The sequence below is a fragment of the Oenanthe melanoleuca genome, chromosome 14 (genome assembly GCF_029582105.1).
Source record: "Oenanthe melanoleuca isolate GR-GAL-2019-014 chromosome 14, OMel1.0, whole genome shotgun sequence".
In the NCBI taxonomy this organism is placed as follows: Eukaryota; Metazoa; Chordata; class Aves; order Passeriformes; family Muscicapidae; genus Oenanthe; species Oenanthe melanoleuca.
Genome location: NC_079348.1, coordinates 654,805 through 673,585, shown reverse-complemented (window position 1 = coordinate 673,585; position 18,781 = coordinate 654,805). Strand labels below are relative to the sequence as shown.

Genomic DNA, 18,781 nt, shown 5'->3' with positions numbered 1-18,781 from the left:
TATAGAGTATACACTACAGGATGACATATTCACTGTAGTATAGAGCAAATAGATAAAACAGTTCATCTGCTTTCCTTGCTTTGCAAATCAAAATGTTTCAGGGGACAGGCTAAGAATAAGCTGTCACACATCTAATTTTATTGAGTTTCATGCAGCAGATTAAAAAAGCCACATTTTGCAATTCAAATTATTACAAATTTGAACATCAGAGATGTCAGCTGGAGTTTCTGCAGTGTGCAGTTTTGCTTCACTTCAGAGTTCCAGAAAGCCACAGTGTTTAAATGCATCTTTTACTGCTTTAGTTTTTAATGACTGAAATGATATCTTACATTATGTTTTGTGCACCAGTAAGGAATTTCTACTTCTATCTGCAAGGCAGAGGAAAAAGAGTGTACAAAGTAGTAAGAAGAGTGAAAAATTACATGTATTGAAACTGCACAGATATTTATGGTCTTCACTTAACAATTTTTGCTGTTTCATTTTTAAAGAGGGTAAAACACGGATGGTTTTTTCTCTGTTTTAGGGAGGTTTTTTTAATACAGTGATAGGCAGAGTACAGAAATATCAATGCAGTGTCAGTGAATCCTTGGTCTGTCACTGAGAACAGCCTGTGCTGCTCATGGGGACAGCATCACTGTGGGACAGAGCACTGAAACTGCAACCTGATCTTAAGGATCTTCTGAATTTTAAATTCATTTTGATGGGTGCTGGTACGTGTCCAGCAGTCCCTTCCAGAGTGTTCTGTGGCTCTGGGTCATGCCAAGGACTCCCCTGCAGAGTTTGGGTTGTTTGAAGAGACAAAACCACAGGAACTGCCAGGAACAGCTTTGCCTTGCTGGGGACCTCATACATCAACAGCACAGCTTTGCCTTGGTGTGAGAAATGCAAACCAACTCCATGTCCACTGAACACCCAGACCTTGCCAGGGCTCTTTTTCAGCTGGGTTTGTTGGGTTTTTTAGCTGATAAATGCCTGATGTCCTTATTGCATGGCTGCCACATTTGCATCTTCCTCAAGGAAAAGAGTAAATTCAATTAGCAGCCTTAGAGCTATTCCTGCCATGGATGAAAATGACAGGAGGAGTTTGCTGTGGTTTCCATCAGCAGCAGGTACAGCTTGCAATGTTTTGTTTTCTAATTCTTGAGTGTGAGTATTTTTAAGTGCAGGGAAGAGCTGTGGCACCCACTGGTGTGTGACTGTGACAGGAGGGAGCCACAGCCACCCTGGGGCTGGGACACTCTGAGCACAGCTCCAGAGCTCTGGTGTGCTTGTCCTGCTTTAGGATCCAGTTATATGTGAATTAAAAGATCAGTCAGACAGAAGTCAGGGAGAGGAATGAACCATTACTTTAAAAAATGCAGCTGGAAATGTGAACTGTGGCTGGATGTGCAAGGGATACAGAATCATTTCATCATGTTCATGCTTTCACAGGAACTATAAAAAACCCAGTTTAACCCAAGAGAATTTCTATTCTGTTGCTAACAGCATGGAAGGCACAGAGGAGAATACAAAGAGAGCACACAGTTTCTCTAATACCATGTGTGTGTTTTATCCTTTTGCTGTGATCAAAGGAAAGCCAAAGCAGCTGCAGGAGCTGGAGAGCCTGGCTCTCATTAGAGCTGCTCTGGACTCTGCAGAGCTCTTGTTAGCAGAGCTCAGAGCTGAGCCTGCCTAAGCCTGGCTGAGGAGACTCAGCTTAAAGGTCATTCCCAGGGGAATCCAGTCCTGCCAGAAGAAATCAGTTACTAAAATTCATGACCTGCATACAGACTTCTGGTCTTTGGATATTGGCAATTCATGACTTCAGAAACCAAATGAAAAATAAATAAAATATGGCTCCATATAAAGTCTTCCACAATATGAGTTTATGTAATTTGCTCAGTGGAACAGATACAAAACTTGGATCCCTGATGTAACCATGTGTGGTAATCTCAGCACAGGTCATTTAAATAAATTTATCAATGAAAGATGTTTGTTGCTGCAGACAAATGTGGCCAAGCCCTTCTGTCAGTGTGAATTATCCAGCACAAGAGGCAGAGAAGAGCAGGTGCTGCTGTCTTACCTGGGTGCCACAGCAACCTGCTCCTCCCCATTCACTGGGGCTCTTTATTTCATTGCTTTGTTTGATGTAGAAAATGTCAAGAGAAGGGTTTAATGAAGAGGGTTTTTCCAGATTAAATTTAAGTACAAACCAATAACCAAGCAGTCACTTGGCCACCAGGAGTGACAAAACCTTTCCTGTAGACTTGAGCACTGTGGCATTGCCAAGGGTGAGTGCCACCGTGCAGCCCCCATTGCAGAGGTCAGAGCTCTGCTGGGTGGTGCCCAGGACACGTCAGTGCTGAGTGCAGGGCAGAGGCTGAGTGCAAGTCAGGGCTCTGCAACCACCCTCCAGTGCAGGCTCAGAGCCCCTGCACTTCAACAGCGGAAAGACAAAGAGCTTTCTGAAAAAAAAACCTGCTGAAGCTTCAGTAATGCCAAGGGTCTGAGCTCTGCAGCTTTTAGAGCTACTGATGTTCTTGGCCTGTCAGCAAAGGCATTTGTTTCTGACCTCAGATACTCACAGACTGAGGACACCTCAAAATAATACACTTCTTATTAATAAATTCTGATCTCCTAAATTTGATGATTTAGGAATATTAACCCTTTTGCCTTCACCATCAAAATTGGATTTATGTTCATGAAGCTTTCATGAGACTCCTATGCCTGACCTTTTTGGCAAGTCTGGAAATCCCTCTTGGGAGTATTGCAATTTAATTTGATATACCAGAAGGTGTTCTGTGTTCATAACTTAATGGCTTCCATTTAACAAATGTCAGACCTTGGCTGCTATTAGTGCAGAGCACAGTGAGCTCTCCTGTGGCATGAGCTGTCTGAGACCACTAATGAAGCAGGGATAAAGCCTGAATCAGGTTGGACTGTGGAACCTTCAAATCCCCTGCCTGTTGATATTTTGCTCAGACAAATATCCTTGCCACAAAGGGCTGAAGTCAGGTAGGAAAAGATGCTCCATGGACAGGTACTTTGCTAAAGTTTTCTTTTGTAAGTAAGAAATCCATTTAATGTATTCTGCAAATCGTGCTGAATAAAAAAAAGGTGCTGAATAAAAAAAAGGTGCTGAATAAAAAAAAAGGTAATTTCCTTTGCAACTACAGAAATCATTTCCCAACAGCATTTTGTAAGTGCTCACCTAACTGGGATGCTCTTCATCACTCTCCCTTTTAAAATGCCAAGCAGATAAAATTCTAAATGCCATTCTTCCCCATTTGAAGAGTTTTGCACAGGAGGTTGTACTCACATGAACCTGAGCTCTGACTCTCTCCTGACCAGGACCTCCCGCAGCCTCTGGATCTTTGCCATCTCCAGCTCGATCTCCTCAGGCATCATCGTTGTCTCAGCCATGGAAATGATGTCAAGCTGCTCTGTGTGTGGAAGCAGAGAAAGTGCATCAAGCCAGTCAGACTGTATAATGGTGTTTTTCAGGAATGTAAATTAAATCACAGAGCCACCTAACCATGGAGGAATTAATTCAGGCAGTAACAAACACTCTGGCTGAGCACTGTGCTGGTTTCTCTGTGCTCTGCTTATTGCAATGCAGCTGTTTGGAAGTGAAATGCTCCCTAAACCACAGTGACAATAATTTTGTCAGTCAGGCTCAACCATTCCACCGAGAGGAGCAAGGATGTGACCAGGACTGATGCAGGACTCCCCTGCAAGGGGCTGAGTCTCCCACAAGGGCACCAAAACCACTTTGCAGCAATGACCTGGCAGCTGCCAAGGCCAGGGTGATTCTGGGATGATGTCTCCACAATTGATGTTTTACCTCTGGAACCCAGAGGGAATCAGGGCTATGGACTGTGCCCCAATTTATACAGGAAGGGTTTGGACAAAGAACTGCTTGGCCACTAGAAAACCCCATCCCAAGGGCTCATCATACTTGGCCTCCTTAAACACGAGTTTAGACACTGAAAACAGGTTGGCTGCATGTTTGGGGAGAGGCATCCCTGAAAGAAGGCCTGTTTCAGCTGTGTTGATTTGAAAAGGGGGAAATAGAGAGGCCAAAATGTACTCAGCATATTTATGCAGAAAGCAGCAGCCAAAAAGTATCAGAAAATAAGCTGTTCAATTAATTAAGAGGAGACAAATTCTGAAGTCCCTTGTGGCAGACTAAGCACAGCTGAGGAGAATTTCTGACAAAACTTGGAGCAGGAATGAAGCTACAAAATCTCAGCAAACAACCTCTGCATGGGCTTAGTTCACAGTTCTCTCAAAATGGAAGCAAAGGAAAAACATTCTATACTATTTGAGCAAAATACATTTCCCTTTTACTTAAATAAAGATAAAGCATTTTTTAAAGTTATCCTGCTAGAATTATCTGCAAGTTTTGACTTCATTTCTTAATGAAGAAATTGGGGAACATTAAAAAAAAAAAAAACAACTTTTGTTTTTTACCCTTTGCTTTTATTTTTTACATTTTTACTTTTTATGCTTTACACTTTTTTTACACTTATGCCTTTATAATAAACTACAAACTTGAAGAACAGAAAATAGTAAATTGTCCAGTGACCATCCAGCCAACAATTCCACCCCCAGCTCACCTCTGCTTTGTGTTCCTCCCTCTGGATCTAAGGCACTGATATTATATAATAAAGCTGTTTAATTATCTGTAACTAGAATCAGATGGAGCTGTCAATCCCTGCTGGATTTGGGGCTGGTTTGTAGCAGTATCAGATTTTCAAGGCAGTGTTTTCTACTATTGGGAGTTCTCCTGGCTTTCTCTGTTTTATGTCTTTGATTTGTGACTCACAAAACTCTGGATATGCTGGGAGGACTTTTCCCCTTTCTTGCAGCAATTTAAGAGCTAATACAAAACCATATTTACAGAACAGGATTTCACTACTTACAGCAATAAATGACCAAGTCAGAACTTAATACTGAACAAAAGTTTCTTTGAAAAGATAAGATAAAAGCAGCTTGCTATGAAAATCTTCACATAAACAATGAATAAAAGCCCCAGGTGTGATTTGATTATGCCATAATATTGTCACAAACACAGATTTTATTAGTGTGATAGAAATCTGCAGGAAGTGCTCCTGATGTAAATGAATTCAGGATATGCAGAAGGATTGAGATGAATTACCTAATGACACTTACAGGTTGGACACTGAAAACCCTCAGGGGCTCTGACACTCCAATTACTGGGCTCAACCTCGAAGTCGATCCCAAAACTCTGTCTGGGCAATGTGCTTGCCCCAGCCACATTTCATTTACTGGGTGATAACAAGGTTGCACACATCTCTTCAGCTGGTTAGAGGGCAAATCCATAAAAATGAGGAAAGCACAACCATGAAAACAGCAAAGGCAGCTGGAATTAATACCTCTTTATAAAAACCTTTCTAACTCAAATCCTATCGAATTAAAAATCCCCAGACACATTATTCATGGATTAACACACAATTCTCCACTTAGCTGAAACCAAACCCTCTGTTTCAGTATCAGCTGATTCTAAGTTTGGCAGATTTAACATTTTTTTTTCATTTAACATTTTTTGTGATGAGGTCACAGCAGCTCCTACCACGCAAACCCCAAGCAGCACAGTGTGTCTTTACTCAGAAATCCTGGCAGACTGCAAAAAGGATCTGCTCACTCAGTTTTAATTTGCTTCCAGTGACTGAACTGAGCCACAAACTCTCCAGGACAGTTACAACATTTGCAAAGCAGCCCCTGGAGTCTCACCCAACCATTTCTGCTGTGCATGCAGAAGGATGGGGTGGGTCTGAGTGGGATTTAAAGGAAAGCTACCCACATAATTAGCTCTGCAGAGAATTATGACAGACTTCACAAAGTGCAAGAACGTTTTCCAGACTTCCTCCTGCTATTCCTGATTTTAAATAAACTCCAGTTTGGGTGCCAGTAGCACACTCCTTGTTGCCAGGTGCTCTGACAACAGGTTTGTCACACACTGGGCTGGTGACTCCAGGTGAGGTGTGAAACAATTTCCCCCAGAGCTCATTGCATGTCAGTCTGGAACTAAGCAACCTCATTTCTCTTGCTGTAACTGAAATAATAGGGTGGCATTTCCCCATTTTTCCAGGAGCTGCACTGTGCTCCACCAGGGATTCTCTGCCAGCCCAACAGATGGAAGGAAGGGTGCCCTATTACCCCAGCAGGACTGAAACCAGAAATTTCCCCTAATATCCTGCTCTTCTGGGTTCTCTCTCTTCTCTCTGCTCACAAACAAACAAATAACTGAATCTCTGCAGGTGAGACAGATCAGCTGATTCCTCATTATTCTGTTTCATGTACCACACATCACAGACTTGGAGAAGATTTCCCTAATCACAGACCCAGCCTGGAATGTGTGAAATGCTGCCCAGGGAAATCCTCAGTGCCAAGGCAAAGTGTGACCTCACACCTCACAAATGAACTCACTCTGCTTTGAAAAAATCAATACAAATACTTTGTGCAAAGCTGGAGGTCTCCTATATGAGAAGTCACCTTTCTAACAAGGCAGGTGTTAGAAAAAGGATTTTTTTTTTTCATCTGAGCCAAGAACTTCATCTCAGTGCATTTCCACGTTACAAACTGTGAGATCAGGATTTTGCTGAACATACACTCCACCAAGAATTAGCCACCACAACTCCAACAGATCGGAATCCTGTGTTTCCTAAGTTGAAATTCCCTGTTTATGACTTAAATATAAGCCTAGGAACAGCTAGAAACAAATCTGTCTTTAGTGAAATATTGGGATGCCACCAGCATGAAATCTGTTGGGTTTTTAAAATGAATTAAGCTAAATTGCTTCCTTTTTCCCTCCTCTTTCCCCCTCAGGTAATATTTCCTATTTGATTCTCTGGCTTTGCAATGAGATTTTTCTATTTCATTAGGTGTTTATCTCCCCTGTTGCTATATGAAAACTTGCAGCCAGCAATGAAGATAATATTGGCTCTATTCAGGAAGTGTTATCAGATAGAATGAACAGACACAACACACTCACCATAACCTGTCTCAGACCACTGTTCACACAGTAAATTCTACAGGATTAAATAATGAATTTACTTTTGTTTGCAGTTTTAAGCTCTGTGCACTAATTCTTATCTTTAATGGGAAATTTATAAAAAAGGAAAATATAAGATCCATTTAATTATTTCCTCAGAACTCATTATGCAAAGTTAATTACCTTCTGGATTAAGCAAGCCTTTAGTGATGAATCTCATTTTCACAAACCTCTATCTGAATTGATTATCTTTGACCTAATTTGTGTTGGTGCAGACTGGGGAATAAAACAACGTCCAAGTACTGCTATAAACAGTTCATGCTATTGCATTTGCATCTGTTTGCTCATTTTTCAGTTTGTTTGCAATATTGATTCATTTAGAAGGACACACATCTCATAACAGCATCTCCCATGCTGCCTGTTTCCTTATGTGACTCACCAGCAAACACCCATTTATCCAAACCAGCATCTGACAGTGCCCTGGCTTAGCCCCCAAAAATGTCATTGCTCTCCAGTCTCCCTGGACACACAAAAACCTCCCCCCCTGCTTTTGGGGGAGGACATTCCAGGACCTAGGAACTGCTGAGAATCCTGATCATTTGTTCAGCAGAACAGAAAATGGTTCCTAGCTTGGATATTTTGTCTTTCTACCACTCCAGAGAGAGGAAACATGGGAAAATTATTAAAAGGATATTCCACGAGATGGGATCCTGTTTCCTGCTCCTTGTACATCTTACTGCACTGCAAAGGGCAGTGCATGACCACCTCATAAACACACAGATTACTGATGAGAGGAATGTCACATTTGTCCTTACAAATAAATTGTAGATCTGTTGGTAGATAAAGTTAGAGATAAAAGAAACAATGGGAGGGATTACACTGATTGATGAATGGAAAAAGAGATTTGCCTTTACAAACAAACTGTATGTTTGCTGGTAAATGAAATTGGGTAACAGAAGATGAAAGAAGCAACAGGGGGGGAAACTATGAATTCTGTAAGGATTAAAAATTAAAAGGAAGGGTTATACATTAGAGGGGAATGTCAGGTGTCAGGTGTTTGGGAAGTCTGTGCCTCTCAAGTACCTCAGCAATGGGGAAAGAGAGAGGGAAAAGCGGCCGGGACATTAGGATAAAAGGAGGCTGCGGCCTCCAAAAAATTTGAGAGATCCCAGGGGAATCCCCCATGGCCTCTGCCTCTATCCGAATAAAGCAAAAGGGACTCCTCTGTCTCCTTTTTGGACATAAACCTCTGGTGTTTGCGGATTAATTTTCCTTACAATTTGGGGGCTCGACCGGGATCTCTAAATGTCCCTCTCCCTCGTGCAGAGTGAATGCCAACATGCCTCAAGGACAAAATTTGTTTTGCTGTAAATACCTGTGTGTGTGGAGGACTCACAGGAGAAAAAAAAAAAAAAAAAAAAAAAAATGTTTTTCATTGCTTGCAACACAATGATGTAACACCTTTCCAGCATGAAAATAGTGACATCAGATTAACTCTCTTGTGGCTAACCACATAATTTCAAAACAATAACATTAAGTGCTATGATTTTCTCCACGACAAGGGTATTCTTATAAAGATATTTTATATCCAGACAATTCTACAGAAAAGGCAAACTCCATAAAATTTCTCTGCAGCTACTACATCAGCTACTATGAAATGACTGCAACAAAGTAAAAACAGGAAGGGGGGGAAAAACAAAAAAAAAAAACAAGGGAAAAAACCCAGGAAACTGCTTGAAAAAATGCTTTGCCTGGCTAAGACTGATATTGGAAGGGCTCCTGCACAGGCTGTTTGTTTCTGAGAGGGAATTATCCTGAAATTTCAGGACATCTCTGCTGAGCAGACACGACCTGGAGCACACAGGTGTTTTTGTGAGAGTGTTTTTGTGCATTAGGTGTGTCTGCCCAGCCCAGATCCCACAAACCCTGAGCAGAGAGCTGTGCCCTGAGTCACAGCTGTGTTGTACTTTGAGTGAACAGGGGGATGAGGCAGAGAGCTGCAGTGGAGACAGGAGGGTGAGGGGAGGGCTGGATTAAGCTCAGCCATTCATTCTAGCCCACTGTATATCAGAGATGAGACTGAACACAGTGGGAATGCTGCTGGAGCCAGAGCTGGCACCCACCTGCTCAGGGAGAACAGGGAAACAGTTCCATCACATCCAAACCTTGAAACAGAGCTCAATATTCCCCTCCTCCCCAGGTGATTGTCCCAGTACCACTGTTACATCCCTCTGGAACACTTTTTTCACTTTATCAACAAAGAAATCAAAGGACCACCCTGGCCAGTGGCTGCCAGGTAGCTCAGTGCTCCTCACAAGCATCAGTGATTTGTGCTGGCTCAGTGACCTCCAGTGCCCCAGAGGCAGAGAAGACAACATCCAGGAATCAATCTGCATTAGCTGCCTTTGCTAGAGGTCTGATTTGAACAGCACTAGCTTTCCTAGCAGCTCTCCAGTTAATTAAAGACAATGAAAAAGGAGTTGCAAGTCCCAAAGCACCAGCTCTTGGTATCTGCTATTAATGCCTTCACACAGGTGAGGGTGTGCAGGACAGACCAAGTGCTCAAAATAACATTTTATTTTTCAAAACAAACCTGTGTGAAATGAAAATCTGCTTGACATTTAAATAAAGCATAGTGCTGACAGTGCAGTTGATACTGGATTTCCATACTCCTTGCACCTTTTGCCATGATGCTACGAACTGAAAATACAATTTTGTACATTTTAAAGAGCAGCTTGTCCTTCAGAGAACGAGGAGAACTTGCAGCTGTGCAGCCTGGTGGGGAAGCTGCACAGTGGATGTGATCTGACAGCTCTTTCCATGAAAAAATGGATCCAAAGCAGGACACAAAAAATGGGGAAATTGCCTTTGAAGGTCGCCCCAGCAGCCCTGGCTGCCAGTTTTGTTCAGCTCTGGGTTGGAGCTGATCTGTGAGGAGCTGGTTCAGCCTGGCTCAGGAAAGCTGCCAGGAACCAGCAGGGCTCTGGGAGGGTTTGTTCCTGTGCAAACAGGACCTGGAGCAGCTCCCACTGAAACCCTGCACATCCCTCCTGCAGCAGGAGCAGCTCCAGCCCCTGCAGGAAAGCAATTCCTGCTCCATCACCTCATTTCATGTAATGGAGGTTCAAAAAGCAGTGTTAGAAACACACATTACTTGTTCATTTACTTCTGTCCTTTTGCTCAGTGGTCATAGGAAACAGCCTGTGGATTTCCATTTTATTCCTCACCACAGTCAGATTCTGATCCTGTAATACTCACAAAAATCTTCAGCATTTATGTTTCAAATGCTGTAACAGTGCCAGCTGCAGCTACCATTCAGAGATTTAAAACTTAGTTAGTTTGGTATTTTTAAAGATTTTTTTCTATCTTCATTTTTTTATTTTTAACTCCAAAACACAAAGTCCAGAAAATATTCACTCTCCAAGGGTTTTGTAAAACCTCTTTAGGAATAAGTATACAATAATAAAGTGCAGCAAGTGAAATAACAGTAAAATGGCCACTGGCATTTCAAGATTTCACATCATGACAACATACCAGGCAGCTTGTTTCTCTGCCTCTCCCCCCTCTGTGATGTGATTCTGTAATAACAGTTTTCTAACAGTGATCTAAACATCTTACCTGCAGCTGGCAGCTGATTTTAGGTAACCTTAAAACCACTGGGTAATTATTATAGACATGTGAGTCCAGTCCAGTAAAGACCAGAACTGATTCTGGTACAGAGAGCTGCTTCAGACAGTAAAGAAACTGGTTCCCATAACAGGCTCCCACTCCAGCAAGTAAATAAATATTGAGAAAATGATCCTCAGAAGCCAAAAAAAAAAAAAAGATGTTTCTCATTTGATGAGAATGGGGATGGATGCTGCTGCTCCAAAGGCCATGGGCTCACAATGTGTGCAGCCTGCCAGCAGAGTGGGAGGTCAGGCAGCAGAATCACCCTGGGATTTCTGTGTGAGCACAGCATCTGCAGGGAGCCACAGGCAAGAGCTGTGTCCTTCCTAAAGATCAAACAGCCAGAGCCAGAAGAGCCAAAACCATCTGGCTCCTTCTCAGTGAATTCTGAGGTGGAACAGCACAGGGCTCTTCAACTCACACAAATGATGACAGCTGGCAAAAAAAATGTTTTGTACTTGCTTTTCACCTGTGGCTGTGGAGTCATTCTTTAGCAAGCTCTTTTCACCAAGTAAATTGCTTTTGCACACTGACTTTTGATTCACTTTTCCTTAAATACACTAATATTTTCTTTCTCACAGCTGGCACTGGGCAGCTACAAGTTTGAGCTGCCTGAGGTCTCAGAGGTGAGGAAATGAAGGCAATTCAAGCAGAGTCTTATCTGTATCTGAGACAAATCAATAGCTGGCTGTCATCTTCTCTTTGCATACAGGAAAGAAATTTCATCATTTCAGGATGTTTCACCCCTTGCCAAGGCAGAGACAAATGGATCCTGATTTTACTGGCTTTCACAACACCATGGCTTGCCCTTCACTGTCACATCCCACACACTGTCTGTGCCACAGACAGCTCTCAGCCTGAAGGAAAATGTGTTTGAGAAGCTGCCAAGCTGCAGGAGCCTCAATCCCTGCCAGGCATGGTGCCCATGGCAGGGGAGAAACGACAGACTGGATGAGGAAGGTGGGGACACAAATGCACCCCTGAATTTCTGTGACTTTCTCTTGGGTGGGAAAGGACAATTTGAGCAGCAGCCACTCTCCTCAGGGGCTGCAATGTCTTTCCCAATGACTCACTGCTCAGGGAGGGGAGATGGAAATGCCACTGCCCTGCAGAGCAAATGCTCTCCAGGAGCCAACTCCCATCCCTGCTGGCCACAGGAGCAGCCCAGGGACAAGTGGGGGCACACAGAGCAACCCATGGGGCAGCTGACACGGACTGCCAGCCCCCAGACCCTCCCCTGAGCTCCCCAGAGAGAATCAGGGGGAACAGGGCGCAGGAGATGAAGGCAGAGTCTGGTCCAGTTTTACTCACTGAGATCAGTGAGGAAATTTGTTACTGTTTGAGGGTTTTTTAGTGCTTGGGACTGCTTAGATGGAATAGGAAGGTGGTTCAGGAGGCAGGGAATTTCTGAAGCTGCTGAAGAGGAACTGCAGGAGACAGTTGTTTGAGCTTAAGGTTTGTTTATTATTTGTTATTTACAAAGTGTTTTTGCTCGAGAGCAGCAGTCTGGTCACCACCTGCCCACGGAAGGCAGGATTTATTTTTTATACTTTAAACTACATATTTTATGTTTACAATAACTTTTTAACACTACAATATTTTATTACTATGTCTAGTTTTGTTTTTAACTAATTTGTGATTTTTAGTATTTTTTACTAACATGGAGAACAAGAAGAAGAAGAAGAAGGAAGAAAGACACTACACTCCAATTTTTCCATTTTGGCCTTGTGGTTGATAATATAAACAATTTTAAAAATTGCTTTTTTTACATGCTAACTATTTAATTTACACTTTAGTTTGTCTTAAAGCTTGCATTTATTTTTTGAGAGAAGGCAGATGTTTTTATGGAGCTGGATTTAGCTCTTGGACCCCCCTGGCTCTATTTGGGGGTCTCTCAGGGGTCTGACAGGGGGGTTCTCACACCCACAGAAGGTCCAGAGGGACCCCCTGGACCCCCACAGCAATTCCCACTGATGGCAATGAAGTCAGGGCTGTGTTTGGTGTTTGCAGCCAAGAAAGTGCCCACCAGGCTTCTCCATCTTTCCCAGGGAGGTCAGGGCACTGTCCTGCTCTTTTGGCTCCATCACCACTACTGCAAAACTCACTCTGGCCTCCTGCTCTGAAAGGACAGAAGTGCTAGAACTGATGCTGATTCCTCTCCTGGGTTTGAAGTTGTTTTCTACAAAAGATGAACAAAACTGTTAAATCACTTTATAGCAAGCTCTTTTGTTCTAATTTTACCAGTATATGAAAAAACCCAAATGTATTTTTAAAAAAAAAAAAATACTAAAATCCCTAATCAGTGAAGGTTTGGGTGGTGGAAGGATTCAGGGCAATAAAAAGATCCTTAAATACTGCTGATATTTTCACAATAACAAATTACCTCTTGAATTCTTGCTTTTGCAATGAGCAGCTTGTGTCACTGGAAATCATTCATCCTCACTCAGTGCCAAACTCTGTTAAAATTATTTTCTCAGATATTTTGCCCTTTGTGAGCTGACAAAATGTTGATAATTCATGTTTTATTGCTGATCCTGAAGGGCAACTAACATAATTTATCCAAGGGTGCTCCTGATTTCTCACAGTTTGCCCTCCAAGCATACATTTTTCATCTCTGAGTTTTGAATCCATTTATAATGTGCCTTTTAAGAAGGCAGACAGCAGAACATGTTTCATGGAAATAAATTAGAATTATTTATTGTCTCTGAGTCTATTTTACTAAGTGAGATTTCTATGAAAATTGAATATATTTGGCTACAGAAGAAAAGCCCTCTGGGAATAAGGATTAAAGGATGCTGTGTTCCAAACTTTCTTGTGCTCAGTAAGTGCAAGAAAACTCTAGAAACCTCACCCAGCATACACAGCACTTTGTAGTGCATGCCCAGTCCCAAATGTAAGCTTTTATTGCTGTTTTATAATGCACCCTTGAGGCAGACACACATTCTCACAAGTGCTTTCTCTGATGAAAACATGCCATGCAACTGAGACATCAGTCATCAAACACAGTAAAGAAAATTACAGAGTCCATAATCCCACAGGCTACCAACAGCAAGGATAATTTCTGTAGTTCAAAGTGTCCTACTTTCCAAATCTCTGTGTTTTTTCTGTAAAATATGTTTAAGGGAAATGAGAAAATTCATGAGCAAAGTTTCCCAAACATGACACTTTACTTACTACAGCTCTATTAGGTCTAAGCACTGTCTACAACAGTTCTGGAGGCTCTGCTGAAAACAGCAGCATGTTTGTAACCTTCACTGGAACTCACAGTTTGACTTTGGCATTTGAACTTTTCACTTACCAAAAGCACTAGAGCTCATCCTAAAACTTAAACTTACACTAAAACTTGAATTTCTACTTTATGTGTAGTGGCTTAATATACTTCAATCCATCCACAGGCTTTAATTCAATCCCTGCACTCTGATTTCTCCCTGAAGAATTCAGTCACTGACTCCAACAAAAAATAGTGAAGGAAAGGCAAAACTCGTGAAATATGGCAGGGAGACAGTGGGTTTTTTTCTGTTCTGTGGCCCTGAGACACCCACATGAAGAACCAGCTTTAAGAGCCACAGCTCCCCACTGCTGACCAATATTTTAGTAGGAATGCACTCTGAGGCATTAAAATATTTTCCTTCTTTCTCTGTCTCTGGAGCAACCAGCTGTGGGAGGGGGAACTAGAAAAATGAGGCAATGTGTGTAATAGTATAAACTAGATTAGTCTCATTTTGTCAATCATTCTCTGGGCTCTTTGTGAAGTAAATGAAAACCCAAGTTACAGCCTCCCTGCATGAGCTACAGGGGATGCAGCAATGACCTGGTGGGGCTTTTTAAACAGCACATTTTAGGTACACACTACAAGAGATGGGTTGCCCTGCACATAGTAAATCGCCATTTTCAGTGTTCTCTAGTCCTTGGAAATTCCCTTCTGTATGTGAGGAGAAAGGCTTCAGTGACTTGCTAAAGAGAACCTTTAAACAATCCGCTCCACCTTTCATTGCACAGCCTCTGGAGATCCCGGCACAGGTCACAGGGATCAGACCCTCAGCGACCGGGACAGCTCAGCCCCACGGGTAACCTGCTGAAAGGCAGGGCACTGGTAAAAGGCACTGCTGAAAGGCAGGGCAGAGCCAGCATGAGGCACATGGCATGGCTGGGATGGAACTCTGCCCTTCAGCCAACACCCAGCGGCTTCCAGCACCACGGAGAGAGAATTTACAGAGCTCCGTTCGACAGGGAGGGGAAACCGCCCGACTGCCCTGGCAGCCGTGAGCCTGGGGTGGACACACGGGATGGACATTCCAGACTCACACCACGGGATCTGACAGGGAGCAATTCCAGGGAATTCGTGTCCCTGGGGTGGACACACGGGATGGACATTCCAGACTCACACCAGCTCTGACAGGGAGCAGTTCCAGGGAATTCGTGTCCCTGGGGTGGACACACGGGATGGACATTCCAGCCTCACACCACGGGATCTGACAGGGAGCAGTTCCAGGGAATTCGTGTCCCTGGGGTGGACACACGGGATGGACATTCCAGACTCACACCAGCTCTGACAGGGAGCAATTCCAGGGAATTCGTGTCCCTGTGGTGGACACACAGGATGGACATTCCAGACTCACACCAGCTCTGACAGGGAGCAGTTCCAGGGAATTCGTGTCCCTGTGGTGGACACACGGGATGGACATTCCAGACTCACATCACGGGATCTGACAGGGAGCAATTCCAGGGAATTCGTGTCCCTGTGGTGGACACACAGGATGGACATTCCAGACTCACATCACGGGCTCTACAGGCAGCAATTCCCTGGTATTTTTGTCCCTGTGATGGACACACAGGATGGACACTGTCCTGAGATCAGGCTCACATCCCCAGGCTCTGACAGGGAGCAGCACTGCTGGGCAATCCTGTACAACACAAGTTCTGTCCCCAAAGACATCCTGATTTAATACAACATATCCTTAGAGTAAAAAGGGAAAATTCATATGCAGTAATGAACTTCTGCTTTTGAAGCATTTCATATTTAAACAGTACATAAATACCAAAGGCTAATTGTTAACATGGGTAAAAAGGGATGACAGTCTTTCAGCTCCTTCACTGACAGTCTGGTGACTGCTGCCATCATACCATGCAATTTAGGATGACTGTAAGGAAGCATTATAGTAAATAATAAGATCAAGTTATTTTAAAACAATACAAAAGTGTGACCAGAAGTCAGTGTTACTATTTAAATAGGAAAGGTATGCAGGAATCGTCTAAGCCAGTTACTATAAATAGTGTTTTCCACAGTATTTAAAGAAAGCTAATCCTAAGAGCAAACAAAATAAATCCATTATTCAAATATATAATATAATAATTTTCTGCTTTTCAAAGAGCAGATCATGATCTCTAGATTAATTCCTGTTCCTATTTAAATTGTTATACACAGAGAAATCATAAAACAGAAAGTGGTGTGTAGAAGGCCAGCTCAGAGCAGAGCAGGGTGCACACCTGGGCACTGGGTCCTAGTCCTGCCAAGAGCCCACGCTGGTGCTGGGTATCAAGCTGTGATTTGGGTGGCAGTGCAGTGCTGAACACGTATTTTTGAGCAGATCAGATCTCCCTCTCAGCCTGCACATTGCTGTCTGCCAAACAGACCAGCTTTTGTAAAAAGCTTGCAAGACAGAACCTTTCCTGGCACCTCAGAATACCAGTTTATTATTATTATTATTATTATTATTATTATTATTATTATTATTATTATTATAACAAGTGCTGCTCTGCACTCAGCTCCTGAGTGCTGGAACAAAACCAGATACAGTTACAAGAACAAGAAAAGCATTTCTGTATCGTGCCAGGGAACCTGCAAAACTGCTGCATGTGTCTGACTCAACCAACTCAGTCAACAGCGATTTCAGTCTTTGATTCCATTTTAGAAAGTGTGAAGTTTCTCAGCCCTGAATCTGTGCCAGGCACTGCAACAAAACCAAGACTGCAACTGAAGCATCACTTGGAGAATTCCACCCTGTCATCAGCATATGGTAGACAATAACACAGCCAGGAAAAACTGAAGCTGGAGGTGAAGCACCATTCCAGAACACAGCACTTTCTGAAAAGTAAACACAGCACTGGATAAAATCTGCCACCAAGGTGCTGCAGAGCCATGCCATGTGTGAAGGCATCCAGGTGAGACTTCACCCTGCACATCAAAGGATGGGTGGGGAACCAAGGATATCAGCACCCCAGAACTAGCCAAGGTGAAGGTGTCACAACACAGCACACAAAGCTTCTATTCCTGTGCCCAAATCAAGCACCTGATGAAACTTAGAAAATATTATTCTTGATACTGTCTAGTACAGCTTTTGTGACTAGCTTTTCAAGATCTATTGCCTCAGTGGTTACCTGGAAGATTATAAGGGGCTTGCAGCCTAATTAGGTTTGTACAGAAGACAGTTCTGCCAGTAGAAGAGTAATAGCTGGTATCTTAGAGACAACGAGGTCCCAAGGATAACGTGAATTGGCAGTGATGTATCTTTTTAACTACTCTTTCCATCGGCACTTTGGACAGGTTATGTCAATTGCTGCTTCCTGGAAAATGACCATTTCAAGAAAGCCCTCCCAGCACAGAACATCTGTTGAGGTCATCAATACAGTGCAACCACCGAAGGTATGAATCAAGTGCTGTATTGCTGCACCCTCTGCCTGAGATAACAAGCAAATAAAGCGGTCCTCAAATGTGAAACGCGTTAAAGACTAACAATATTTATGAAAATCTCTGTATTAAATCCCACCTATTAAACAATGGGGGACAGCAAACGTCCCAGTGATCCTTCCTCGGCCACCCGCTCATGGCTCGGATTTGCGGAGCGCCCGCCCGTGCCGCAGGGAAAGGATGGAGCGCCCGGGAAGGATGGAGGGGATGGAGGAGATGGAGAGCCCGGAGGGGATGGAGAGCCCGGAGGGGATGGAGGGGATGGAGAGCCCGGAGGGGATGGAGGAGATGGAGAGCCCGGAGGGGATGGAGAGCCCGGAGGGGATGGAGGGGATGGAGAGCCCGGAGGGGATGGAGGAGATGGAGAGCCCGGAGGGGATGGAGGGGATGGAGGAGATGGAGAGCCCGGAGGGGATGGAGGGGATGGAGAGCCCGGGGCGCACAGCTCAGCTGCCCTGCGCCCGGCACAGACCGGCTCCGCGTCCCCGACACAGCCGCCTCGCAAAGCAGCGGCCTCAGAGGGCAAACCGGTCACACAAACGCTGCTCCCCGAGCAGCCCGAGCCGGCCTCGCCCGCCAGCCGGACCCGGCCCCGCCGCAGCCGGGGCTCCCCGGTGAGCGCCGCCGGACCCGCACCCGCGGCCCCCACTCACTTCTGCCCAGCGCCCCCGCCTTCCACTCGGTCTCCTCCACCGCCCCGTAGCGCCGCATGGGTCTCTCGGCCTCGGCGCTGGCCGAGATGGACCTGCGGAGCTCCATGGCGGGGCTCGCTCAGCCCATGCGGCGGCGCTCGGTGCTCGGTGCTCGGTGCGGGGCCCGCGGGCGGGGGGCGCTCCGGCACATGCTCAGTGCGGGGCTGGGGCGGGGGAGCCGCGCACGAAGCGATGTCACAGCTCGCACACGCTGCACACAAAGCGGTGTCACACCTCGCACAAAGCGGTGTCACACCTCGCACACACGGCCCGCCCGCCCGGCCCTGCCTTCGCTCGGTGGGCACTGCCCGCCCCGGGGGCGATGCCCGGAGCTCCGCGCCCGCGGCTCCCGCTGTGCCGCTGCCCGGCCCTGTACAGCCCTGCCCAGCGCACCGCTGCTCTGTGCAGCCCTGCTCTGCTCTGCCCACCCCTGCCCTGTGCAGCCCAGCCCAACCCAGCCCAACACTGCTGAGCTCCCCTTGCACGGCCAAGCCACTCGAGCGTTCACAAATCCGCTCTGCCAGGGCACGACCTTTCTTCCATTTTTCATCACAGCAACAAGAAAAGTCAGCTCAGGCGTCCCGAAGAGTGAGAGGAGGTCTCTGAGAATGTCAGACGTATGGAGGAGCTACTGGAGAGCTCCAGGAGACAGGAATTATCCCCAGCTGACGCGGAGACCCTACACGTAAATACTCTTTTTCCTGCATAAATGATCTTTTCCCTCCCTCTTCTGGA

The 18,781-nt window shown here is 44.8% G+C and overlaps 1 protein-coding gene across 1 annotated transcript in view; it reads right to left on the bottom strand.

Annotated features, from left to right (window-relative positions):
• The window catches only part of BMERB1 (bMERB domain containing 1), a 34,063-nt gene extending 15,642 nt beyond the window's left edge, over positions 1–18,421 (bottom strand). The window contains exons 1-2 of the mRNA XM_056503164.1: positions 18,008–18,421; positions 3,299–3,422 (exon numbers count right to left, since the gene is read on the bottom strand). Of these exons, the coding sequence (XP_056359139.1) occupies positions 3,299–3,422; positions 18,008–18,113 (230 nt within the window). The 5' untranslated portion in view covers positions 18,114–18,421. The remainder of the gene's footprint in view (positions 1–3,298; positions 3,423–18,007) is intronic.
• Positions 18,422–18,781: the final 360 nt, after the last annotated feature.